Source organism: Aulonocara sp. 'chitande type north' Nkhata Bay, linkage group LG23 (assembly GCF_057382095.1).
Source record: "Aulonocara sp. 'chitande type north' Nkhata Bay isolate Kocher_YH1m ecotype deep benthic linkage group LG23, A_spYH_male_GT1.1, whole genome shotgun sequence".
Taxonomy (NCBI): Eukaryota; Metazoa; Chordata; class Actinopteri; order Cichliformes; family Cichlidae; genus Aulonocara; species Aulonocara sp. 'chitande type north' Nkhata Bay.
The window spans coordinates 10,549,659-10,562,016 of NC_141365.1; the positions used below are offsets into that span (position 1 = coordinate 10,549,659).

Below are 12,358 nucleotides of genomic sequence, written 5' to 3' on the forward strand. Positions count from 1 at the left end.
ACACATGCTCACAGACAGAACTGTGTATGTACAGAATGGGACTCACCGCACAGTTTAAAGCAAAGGCTGAATAAACAGGAATTGCATCAGACTGAACTGACTGGACCCAGCTGCTGCTTCAGATCAGATATGCAGTGATGCAGTGTATGTGTGTGTGTGTGTGTGTGATCTTTATAAGGTCTGTGATGGCTAGAAGAAAAACTAAACATTAAAGTTAAAAAACAAAAATCCACCTTCTTCTTGTTTGTTTCCCTCAGCAGCTGAGGACTCATCCAGTAATGGCATGTCTGGTGATAGCTCAGGGTTTGAGGATGCATCAGCCTTCCCTCCTCCTCCCCCACCCACCGAGATCAGCCTCCTGGAGCTGCCACCCAAGACGCTGCCTCAGCCCAGCGCTGAGACTCTCCAGATCAAGGAGCTGGAGATCTGGCCCAGTGTGTCAGCTATGCCTCCAGTACAGATGAGCACAGAGATGGAGGACAAAGGGAAAGAATCTGTGCAAAATGGCCAAGCCCTGCATCCACCATCACCTCCAAGCCTTCCTAAAGAGACCACACTACCGCCCCCACCGCCACCTCTGCCACAGTCTGATCCCACAACAGATATCTCTATGCCAGTTCAAAGTCCAGCCCCTGTGATACCAGATTCATGCCCAGCACCAGGCAAGCTGTCTCCATCCCCTGGGAAAGACGGGCCTCCGCTGCCTACCAAACCTAAACCAAAGCTGTAAGTATCGGTCCTGTCCACATGTGTTTGTGCCTACGGTGTATGCTACTCAGCAGCAAGGGGCTTGCTGGAGGGAGGGAGACAGACTTGGATGATCGTCTGAGGTGTGGTGGGAATGATAGTGTTGAGTCTCGGTTTTGTCAGGAGGGTTAAAGGGGGCCTTTTCAGAACAAAAGCATTCCTCTGCCTTTATGTGTGGCATCGTGTGTGCCAGGGTGAGTCTGGGAGCTGCTGTCTGTCTGTGCCTGTAAACAGATCAGAGTGGCATTTGCTGGATGGCTCTTATTGTTTCTGTCTGACCTCGCACTGCACGCCCAGCCCAGGACAGAGTATAGTGTTTTTTCCTGAGCACCTTTCTGACAGCTCTGTAGGGATCAGGTAGGATGTCATGGTTATTAGATAAGGGCTGGACAGGGTATGGCTTTATTTTCAAAAGTCCTGTGTTTTGTCTGCAGTTAACAAGCCTTTTGTGCATGGGTTTTACCCACCTAGCAGATGCATTTCTTTTTTGGACATGTAACAAAACTCCACCTTTGTCCTAAAAGCAGGGAAGCTGTGGTTAGCACTCCCTTCATGCTTCCAGGGTGCCACACTGGTATTGTTTCATATTCACATTAGAGTTATCCTAATGAAATTATTTTAAAGATGGCAGTTTGGTCCACTGAACTTAACAAATATTGGACTTTAATTAGACTTTACACAGACACCGATGATTCTTAAAGGCTGAATGAAACATATACTGGTAATCCACTGGGTTTCCTATATCACCATAGTGATCCTTCTGCCCCGGATCTCCCAGGCTAGCCTGCAGATGCATTGAATTGGTTCCAAATTTCAGAAAGACACTAGTGAAATCCAGTTAATGACCTAAATGATCCTTGAATTATCATGTACTGGAACTTTAAAACTGAAAGGTTTAACTGAAATTATGTATGGTTGTCAAGGAAGGTACTACACCAAGCAAGCAAGCAATTTATTTATATAGAACTTTCAAAACAACTCTCAGCTGAAAACAAAGTGCTGTACACATGACACAACAAATAACAAAGTGAAATAGTATATGTAAAAAACCAAAAAAAACCAAACTTAAATTGCTTGACCTTCTTCTGTTTAATGGATAGATGCTGTACAGCCAGAACTTTGGTTTTACCGAAAAGTGCCCTCACAATGGTCTTTAGTTTTATTTGACCTGCAATATTTCATCTTTTTAGTTCTGGTAAAAGTTAAGGGGAAATGTGGTGAACAACACCAACAGATGTGAATGAAATTCAGCCTCTTGTAAGATAAACGGCCAAAAGCAGTTCTCAATTTTGAGATGAGACATTGAAGATACTACCAATGAAAACCATTGGTTGACATACATATGCAGTTCGGTAAATACATTGTTGGGTCTCGGACTGGATGTCCACTATATGCCAACTGTTAGCCACAAGGTGATTTGCAACAAACAAATATATATATATATAAATATAAATAAAACAGTTAATTTGGTATATGAAAACCACAGCAGATGGTTAAGTGTGGCATTGATGTGGCTTATGTCTGTCTGCATGTGGTCTACAGTTTGATTACAGTGCAGTAAAGCTTGATTCCTGCATTGCACAGTCCAGTTTCACTGCATGTGTGCTGGATTTGATACCTGCTCCTATCTGGTGTTCATGTAAATGTTATGACTTGTTAATTCTGTGCTTCCAGAGCTGAGAGTATAGTGGAGGAGGCAGAAAATTACAGGTAAATATGACTATGAGGACGATGCTGTAGAGCTGTGCCACATGTTCTGTAGACCTTGTAAATTTAACTATGAAAGAGGCAAAGCGATAGTAGACACACAAGAAATCAAACTCATTAAAACTTCACATCAGCAAGTCAGACAGTCCCAGAAAAGCCACGAAATGATGTTACAAACCTACAGAAAGACATCCAATAAAACCAAAACGAGTTGAGTAGTTTCAAAAAACTTTACCATTTATTATCAACAAAGAAAAAACAGAAGTCCGAACAATCAGCAAAATATTACCACTGAATTGCAAAAGGCTAAAGGGCCTTACAACCCTTTGATGGAAGCCTCACAGACCATCCCACTAAGGGTTATAAGATCTGGTGTTATCCCTCCAACCTAAACACACATCAAAACTAATCCCAGGGTAAAAAAAAAAAGCCCCCAAAATAGCACCACTGGACTCATAAAGACCCAGAAAGAAGCCAAAAATCATAGGGCTAAATCATTCTAACATCAACCACTGCTACAGGGACAAGAGCAAGTTAGTTGTAAGCTAACTGGTTGTTGTCCAAAATGGTTCAAACCTTGATGGGAACAGAAGATCCTGTTAAATGATTCATATTGAATTTTAGGTTTTGATTATAACGGGCATTACATTCCATTTAAATTTCTTTCCTAAACGAATATGAGATTAATATTATAGATACCAATGACAATGATACTGACTTTAGCTTCCAAATCTAATTTGTATAACATAATGTACAGCAACTTTGTGTACGAGGGTTACATTTCTAACAAATGTGTGGGATTTCTTCAACTAGCAGCATATCAGCAAAGTTGGTTCTCTGTGAGTTTTTCCACAATAACATCACAAGTACGCCACTAGAAACAATCAATTCCCAACTGTGAGGCAGTGTAAGCCACCCCTCTCCTGCCCTCTCCCCTTTAAAATCTGTAATTACACAGTAAAACCAGCAGCCATGCCATTAGCCAAAGGTCATCTTTCTGCCAGACCGTTTCCTCAAATGGCCTCTATAAACAGAGGTTGACCACTCTCAGCTTAAAGCACCCAGGGCTTTTCATTCAGTTCATCAGGTCCTGTTTGTTCAGTGTCCATGTAGTCTGAGATACTCTGCAATATTCTGCAATGCAGCAACTTTAAAAAGTAATCCCACTTTGCTGCTTTAATTACTTTTGGGTTTGTTTTTTACAGAAGGTTTTTTTTACATAAGACTTTCCAACAAACCACTTTGTTAGCAGACAGACACAGTGTGGAAACTCTTACACTAACGTCTTGTATATTTAAAATAAGGTTTTATCGTGAAATAGCTTTTGTTTTATTGTATGTACACAAAGGCAGTGAGGATCAGTGTGGATTGACTTTAATTATCAGAGTGAGCAGTTTAGTTAGCTTAAAGGATAAGTGTCTAGACTTACTTGCTTTCATGCTACGTCATTAGTTTTCTGGAGTTATGTGCATTTAAGCTTTTACTACTGAAAGTCGTGCATGCAAATAGCTCCCAAAAATGCAGTGTTTTCACAGCACTGGCTATTATCGAGCAGAGAACAGCTGCTAGATAATCGCAAATCGCTAGAGTTTATTTCAAATGAAAAGAGCATATTCATAAATCTAAAATAAAACGTTCTAAATCACAGGAACAACATACTGGAAGCCTGTGTAAGGGATGACTTTTGCTTTAATAATACTGGGCTGATGAGATGTAGGAAGTCGCTGTGTGACTTGGCAGGCAGGCGGGATTGCAGGAGACCCGAGCTGTGAAAACAGACCTGCTGTTTCTCTCTGCTGAAGGAACAGCGAGCTGGGTTGGTAGGCATTTGGGTTTGATGTCCGGTGTTGATGCCAGACATCAGCATTAAGAATTATAGGAAATTCTCAGGGGAGAGGCCCAGATTGTCTGGGTAGATCTGAACCAAGGTTCGTGTTTGAATGGAAAGCAAAGTTCTTTACCACAAGGCAGTGAAGTGATGGATAGCAAGCTAGAAACACTATCTCACTGCATCTGGAATTCAGCTATTTTACATCTAACGTTACTACACAATGACATGAATTATGGCTGATTTATGTGCTTTAGTACTTAGTGAATTTGACGGATGTGATATTTTCAGACTACTGCAAGCAGGATAAAAGAACAAGCAACAAACATGTACGGACAGTTTTTTGTTTGTCTTTTTATAAACTGTTTTAAGGATTAAGCATACAATGTAAAAATGTTTAGTTAATGTGACCTTTTGCTTCAAGCACATTTGTTATTTAAGGCAACCCAAAGTTCTCTTGGCATTGGAGCTCATTTGATTGTGTGTGCTTGTCTGGGAAATAAACCATAGTTCCCATAGCAGGCCCTTAAATATAGAGCTTAAACAGTTGAGGAATACTGCGTGCCAGTGAGACATCTGTTGCATCTAAACATATGGACAGGGCCATCATGGGAAGAGTTATTGTCTCACCTGTTCTGCAGGGTTTAACTGTGAACGCGTGACAACCTGTAAAGTGCTTTCATGACAGACTGGCGGAGTAACACCTTAAGCTTGTAAATCTGTGTGCTCTAATCCAGATGCGTGCACATGTATTAGCAGATGACGTGTCAGTGTTGCTGGTATCCAGGGTTGGTTTTCTTTATACGCCTACAGGTAAAGGTTCATGCTTGTCTATTGAGACACCTCATAAAAGAAAAAGTTATCGTCACACCGTGATACATGAAATCTTCGCAGAGGTTGTATTAGTTTATGAAGGCTATGAAGTCAAGCTGCACTCACAGTCCCAGCAGGTTTCAGCTATCTCACATCAGGTGATGGCTCAGCTGTTTGCCTTCTATATTTATACTTACACCTTCTGGACTTACTCCCGAAAAACATCACATTGTGCAGATTATTTTACTTTAACTTGCTCTTCATCTGCAAGCTATTTTGCAATCCAACTTCAATGTTCCTTGTCAGTACTCGGTATGAAAGGGCAGGGAGGTCCCAAAACAGAGCCATACTACTGTATATTTTACCACTGAAGAAAATACCCACATTCGTTTGACTATAATCAGTCCTGGATGGACCGAATATTCCCCATTAACTTATTTATGAATACTTATTCTTCCATAAAATATTATTCACATCTAATCAATAGTCAAAAACTAGAAGAGCAACCAAATACAAAGTTAGTATTAAACATGCTTGAAAATAAGCACACTTATGTTACTTATCCCTACCAAATCATGCTGATCGTTATGTTTCCCTTAAACCTTCTGATTTTGTTTGCTTGCTAGTTTTTCTGTGACCCAGTGGATAGAGGGAAGACTTTACTTTCAGGCTTCTTTATGTCCTAAACATCTCTTTATATCAAAGACATGCTTGAGAGCTTTACATTATCTTTTTTACTTGTGACCTTATGACCATGCAAGTGTAGTTACAAGCAAATGTGTGTTTGGCGTTGATGGTAGTATGGTCTGGAGACACCTTTGGCAAAAATCAATAGTATGATTCTCAAAGACTGATGCTAGCCAAACAGCGGTAAATTGCTGAGGGGCTGAGTTGTCATCCTCTCTCCTCACTTTGCTGTCTTAAGGGATCTGGTAAGTAACAAAGGGAAGCTGCAGTTTCGATACCTACTTTTGATGTACAAGTTATTTAACAATCTACATATGACACGACGACTTACATACTCTGAAATACTCCAAGAAAGACTCCAAGACACAGAAAGAGACACTAGAGTGCAACATTAAAAAGGTGTGACCACCACGATGTTGACCGCGATACTAAGGGCAAAGCATTATATTATAGGTTGGTACCGCATAATGTTTAGGTGGGCGTTACAACAAGCATGAGTAGCAGAGGTAACAATTATCCCCAAACCCATTCCACAGCTTAATCTCTTGTTCATAAGACCAGGCATTGGCTTTGACAGTCAAAATTGTTCTCTTGCATGGATTTTATTCCACAAACTGCTTCTTATGTACGTGCGAGCTGAACTCTCTGTACTGCTGTGGATTTGTTTTTTTATATACAGCTCTACATTATGTTCATTTTTACTCAGTATGATGAAAAACAGGCAAGCTTTGGCACTTAGCAGGACCTCAATTTAGACTTTTCTCACAACAGTGATCGTGATGTTTGTGCAGAGGTTTCAGAATGGTTCGGGCTTTTTTTTTTTTTTTTTTTTTTTTTTGTGGGTTTGTTAAAGAAATGCTGTAATAATGAATGGTTGACTGTATAATGTGCAGTGCGTGTGTGGCTAGTGCAAAGCCTGAGGGCGAAAGAAAGAGGAACACGAGTTGTGTATTTGATTTTAAACAGACCAAAGACTTACTGTACATGGAGTAAGCAGTGACAGCACCTGATTATAAAGAGTCTTGAACTGATATTTTAAGTGCAAGCAGAAGTGGCCTGGATGATGAAAGCAGGGGTCAATCAATCTGGAAAGGGGAGGAAGTGGAAAATTTGAATGGAATTACACAGATGACAGTATGTAAAAAGTTTCCCTTATGAAGAAAGTAGATCAATACAGGCTGTAAAAAGGCATGACCTAACGCATGCACGCACACACACACACACACGATCATTGCTTATCATGGTTATATTAATAAGATTTATTTTTGGATAACAGAAGTCTGAAAAATTCTAATCAGATCATGTCATTATTCTAAAATTCCAATTACAGTCAAATACTTTTCAACCCTAACACAGACACACACACACAGACAAAGGGTGGGTGGTCCCAAACACCATGAATATCACAAGAAAAAACAGCTGAAAAATGAAGGCAACATTAATTAAACCTCCTTAAGACTAACAAGAATGTTCTGTACAGTTCACTTGAGTATACTTCAACAGGAATTCTAGTGACTAGTTTTACTAAGCACCAGCCTCCAGGGTTTAAAAATGTAGCAAGAAAAGGAGTGCCAAAAACTGCAACTCCTCTAATGGCCAGTTGAAGCAATCCTCACAGACTCGCACGTTCAAAATGCTTAACTATGAAGCATGTTTTCAAGGCTGATACAGTAAAAGGTTTTAGCCTCTGTGGATATTTCGCTATGCATTTAAATTCTAAAGGAGGTGAACTTTTTAGTTATATATAAATACTTGTAAAGCTTAAAGTTAGGAGTGTGGCAGCATTTCCTCAGGCATAGACAGTATGAAAGATATGACATCACCAGTTGGTTTCTGAAGTCCTGTTTTGAAGCCATCTTGGTGTGTCATAGTTGGATGTAACAAACAAGGAAACCATGTGATTGTCAAAGCAGACCCTAGATAATCCTTCTTTCTCATAATGAAACCAGTTTCTCATAGACTACTATTGAGGTTTTGCAAACGCATGATCACTGATCATCTGACCCTGATTTGTTTTGGACATTTTGGACATGTGATCAAGTCAATAAGTCCCCAATCACACAGGCATAGAGATCCGTCCATGGCCATCTTACAGGCACTGGTTGTGAAGGAAAAATTACCATTCTCCAACAGGTTGTAAGTGGTTAGTGGAGGTTTGATTGCCTTCACTAGGAAAATGATTGCTAAAGCCCAAGTCCATTGCCCAGCTGGTAGTTAGCGAGTGTTTACAAGCAGTCATGAAAAACTACACGCAACTGTGGCAGTCTGCTAGCAACCTAAGCAATCACTAGGAGGTTTTTGGTACAGCAACATCTTTGTGAATCAATTTCACCCAGCAAGAGCCATGAACCACTGACAGCCAATCAGGGAATACACATTTTTTTCCAAGTAACCGGTGGTCGTAACAGAGATGAGCAGTAACGCGTTTACTGTAATCCGATTACTTTTTTCAAGTAACAAGTAAAGTAAGGGATTACTATTGCAAAAACGGTAATTAGATTACCGTTACTTTCCCGTAAGCACGCTGCGTTACTAAAACTGTGATTTTCTTTTTTTTCTTTTTTTTTTTCTTTTTTTTTTTTTTTGCGAGAATGTCTCGTGACAGTGATGTAAGCGAGTGCGACGTTTGTGGCAGCAGCTGTGTGCAGATTAACAGTGGATAATATATCGAGTGCTGGAGAGAGTATGAGCGTGCAGCGTTTAAAGCGTGGAAGTACTGACCTTATTTTGAGTTTGATTCCATAAAAAGTGACAAAAACATTAGCGTCCGTTGTGCGTGGGAAGAAAACGTCTTTTTACAGTGAAAAAAAACCCCTAAACTTCCGAGCAAGCACCGAGTGCGCAACGACGTAATGGGAAATTCACAGAGAAACTCGCGGAACTGACCGCTGCAGCACACCTGCACCAGGGCAAACCCCCACCTACCCAACTCCTGCTTTACAGGTGAAAATAGAGCAACAGGACCGCTGAGTCTTTGACTTTATTTATTTTCTGCTGTGTTTTACTTGCATCTATTTGAAAGAGTGAGTGTAAACACAAAAAATATTTTATTTTCTTCCAGTCAGAGAATGTTGCATATAATAAAATTTTTGCTTGATGCATAAAGTTAAAAGATTAAAACTAATAAAACAAGTTTTAAAAAGAGACTTTTTCATTTAATTACATTTTGTATGATGGATTATGCAGAAAAAGTGGAATAGGGCTGAAAGATCTATCACTTTATCACCTATTCAGGTTGTAAATCGTGTTTTTAAAAAGTAACTAAGTAACTAAGTAATTAATTACTTTTGAAAATAAGTAATCAGTAAAGTAACAGGATTACCTTTTTGAGGAAGTAATCAGTAATTAGTTACTGATTACTTTTTTCAAGTAACTTGACCAACACTGGGTTGTAACACATTCAAAATGGCGGACAACTCTCAAACAATGTGCACATCTCAATAGGACCAAAACTCTTTTTGCAATTACAAGTCTCGCCCCCCGGTGGCCATTAAAAAAAGCAGGTTTAAGGCACTTGTGTGTTAGCTTCATTTTTTAAACCTGGAGGCTACATCAGTGTTTTATACTGTGTATGGCTTTAGCCAGTTGCAGTCTCATAATACAACTTAAAGATGTTTGTGGTGTTGATGACTTTTCAAGCTTTTTTAATGGATTTATTTGGCTTGCTGCTTGGTACAGATAGTAGTTTGGACTTTGGTTTGAGTATTTTTTTTATTTATTTATTTTGGTAGGTGGTTACTTTGTACAAGACAGCAGTCATGGTGGCTACATCCATCTGTTCTATACCGTCTATAGAACAACTTTAGGTACTCAGTTTCATTCATTATCCTTCTGAAACAAACAAACAAAAAAAGACACCTCAAAATGCAGACATTACATACATGTTATCAACAGAGTGCTTACAGGACATGCTTACATACTGCAGTAATAGAATTTTACTATAGAATTCTATAGTTATAAAATTAGAATGGACTAATATACTTTAATGCAGCCCGTATTTCTTGCCGATAGACTAAAAAGTATACGAAGGTCAATGTCCACTGAAATAATTATCATACCTCTGAGATTAAATGACTTCCGTAGTTGCGCCAAACCGCTATAACCCCAGTGAGGTTGTTGCCAGGGAAACAGGGTATAAACCAAAGACACAAACAAACGTCTCTTCAGTAGTCCTCATTAGTCTCTCACTAAACTGACTCAGAAACACACACAGAATAAACTTGTGTCACAACAGGTCGTCATTGACTCTTTATGCATTTGTTCATTTTAAAAACCTCACTCTTCTCACTTTAAACCAGGATTCACATTCTGTCCGTGCTGCATTGCTGAGCAAGGAGCTAGGGCTGCCAGGATATGTCGCATATCTGTGCTGTGACTCAGAGCTTCCTCTCAGCAGTGTGTTTGTGTTTACGAGGTGCAAGTCATGAACTCTCTAATGAAGTATTAACAATCACTTTCTTGTCGAGGTGTTGCTTGTGGTTTATGGAAAGTGGTGGAAACATTTATGTTAAAGAACCACATATGGTACTAGCTGCACACTGACATCTTTGCTTGTGGTTCTTCGTCATCAAACATCTAAAGCACTGACTAGATAAAAAGCAGTAACTCACAAGCTGGGGTACTTCTGCAGTGGTCAGTGGGTATGTGTCAAAATTAGTTCAGCTAAACTGAAGAAAATCAAAAGTTACAATTTAATTTACTGTAAGATTGTGTGGACCTGCAAAATTAACAGGCACACAGTAGAAAATAGAAAGGAAAATTAATAATTAATACATAAATATAATGGGCAAAAGTAAATAAAATTAATAAAATAGTTTACCGAGTGCATCAACTAATTTACATTTTATAATTATGTAAATTTAGACACTCTTAGCTAATGAAATCATTTTGTAACTTTAGCTAGAAAAAACTAGCTAAATTATAAACTAAAGTCAGAAATCATTAGCCAAAATTTGTGATAAACCAATTAAATTGCTAACTTAACATCTTGAATAAGTAATGTGCAGTAATGGCGTACAACATCTAAACATGAATAAACTGTCTTCCTTCTCTCACCCCAACCGATCGCAGTAATTGGCCACGCCCCTCCCTGAGTCTGGTTCTGCCGAGGTTTCTTACTGTTAAAAGGGAGTTTTTCCTTCCCACTGTCGCCAAAGTGCTTGCTCATGAGGGTTCATATGATTGTTGGGTTTTTTCTCTGTATATATTATTGTAGGGTCTACCTTACAACATAAAGTGCCTTGAGGTGACTGTTGTTGTGATTTGGAGCTATATAAATAAAACTGAATTGAATAAACAAGTTGAAATATTGAGCTAAAATTCTAGCGTGGCTAGAAATGTTAACATATCTAAAAGCACAGTAGAACAAATACCTGTTAACTAAACATACTAGATTTTAAAAAGATAAAATTCATATTAAAAACTGGAAAGTGGCTAAAAGTATGGCTAACTGCTAAAACTGTTAGCTAAAAGTTTAAATAAACACAACAAAATGTTAGCTAAACATCCTAGATAAAGAGTTGTTAAAAAATGATTTTCCAAAAGTGAATCTGTTTTCTACCTCATCTGAGGTGATTAGAGCTTTGCAATCCATAGTGTACCGAGAAAATATTCCAAGAAAATATTGTACACGTTTTTCTGTTCTGTCATCCAATTTTGCTGAGTTTGTGTGAAAGTTAGCCTCAGTTACCTGTTGTTAGCTGCCTGCAGACCTTTTAATGAGTGGTTATTTAAGCTGCTGTTGCCTTCTTATCAGCTTGAAACAGATCTCCTCTGATCTCTTACATACACAAGGTATTTTTGCCCAGATAACTGCTACTGACACGATATATTCTTTTTTTCAAATCCCGAATCTTCCACAGGTCATCACGACCGTGTCAACAATCCTACAGTAAATGCACTGTTGTTGAGTTGCTGCCATGTGATAACCCAAGTAGATAGTAGCATTATTGAGCAACTGAACAGATATACCTAACAAAGCATCCAGCCAGTGTCACAGGTAGATAAACATAAACGTAATTAGTAGCTATTAAATAAAGTAGTAACAAAAAGTAGTGGATTAATAGTCTAAATAGGATGTGAATTGTTGTAACTGATTAACAGTAAGCCAAATCTAATAGGTAAGAGTAAGTTACAATTGCTCCAGAGTTGAGTTTAAAATGAGTTGAAACAACCACATTTGAGCTTGAGAGGTGATGGTGATCAAGAGGCTTTTGAGGACTTCTGTATGTCAGAAAAAAACTGGGAACCACTGCTCTAATGTATACCTTTATTTTAGAGACTGCTGGCCACAGAGGTTTTTGATTACATGCAACTGGAAAAAGACAGACACAGAAAGTTAGTTCTCATCGGGGACAGGACGAGGTTTGAGCAACAGAATAAAAGCTGAAATGAAGTCACCAGAGACACAAGGGAGCAGGAAAGCAGATAATTTCAAATTGGGCCTCCAGAGTGAGAGATGGGCAGCCCTTAAAAGGACATGGGAGACACAGGATTGGCTGAGACACTAGACTAACAAAACACTGGATTGGTCGGCTGCGCTAAAGTGACCTGCATGGAATGGAGAAACTTTCCAAA

At 39.1% G+C, this 12,358-nt stretch overlaps 1 protein-coding gene across 6 annotated transcripts in view; it reads left to right on the forward strand.

The window, feature by feature from the left end:
- palld (palladin, cytoskeletal associated protein) overlaps positions 1-12,358 on the forward strand; it is a 67,546-nt gene that overhangs the window by 34,248 nt on the left and 20,940 nt on the right. For 4 of the 6 annotated variants that reach the window (XM_086284636.1, XM_086284639.1, XM_086284641.1 and 1 more), the window contains 2 exons: positions 258-726; positions 2,422-2,457. In XM_086284636.1, the coding sequence (XP_086140762.1) occupies positions 258-726; positions 2,422-2,457 (505 nt within the window). The remainder of the gene's footprint in view (positions 1-257; positions 727-2,421; positions 2,458-12,358) is intronic. The other 2 variants (XM_086284637.1, XM_086284638.1) reach the window with 2 other exon arrangements.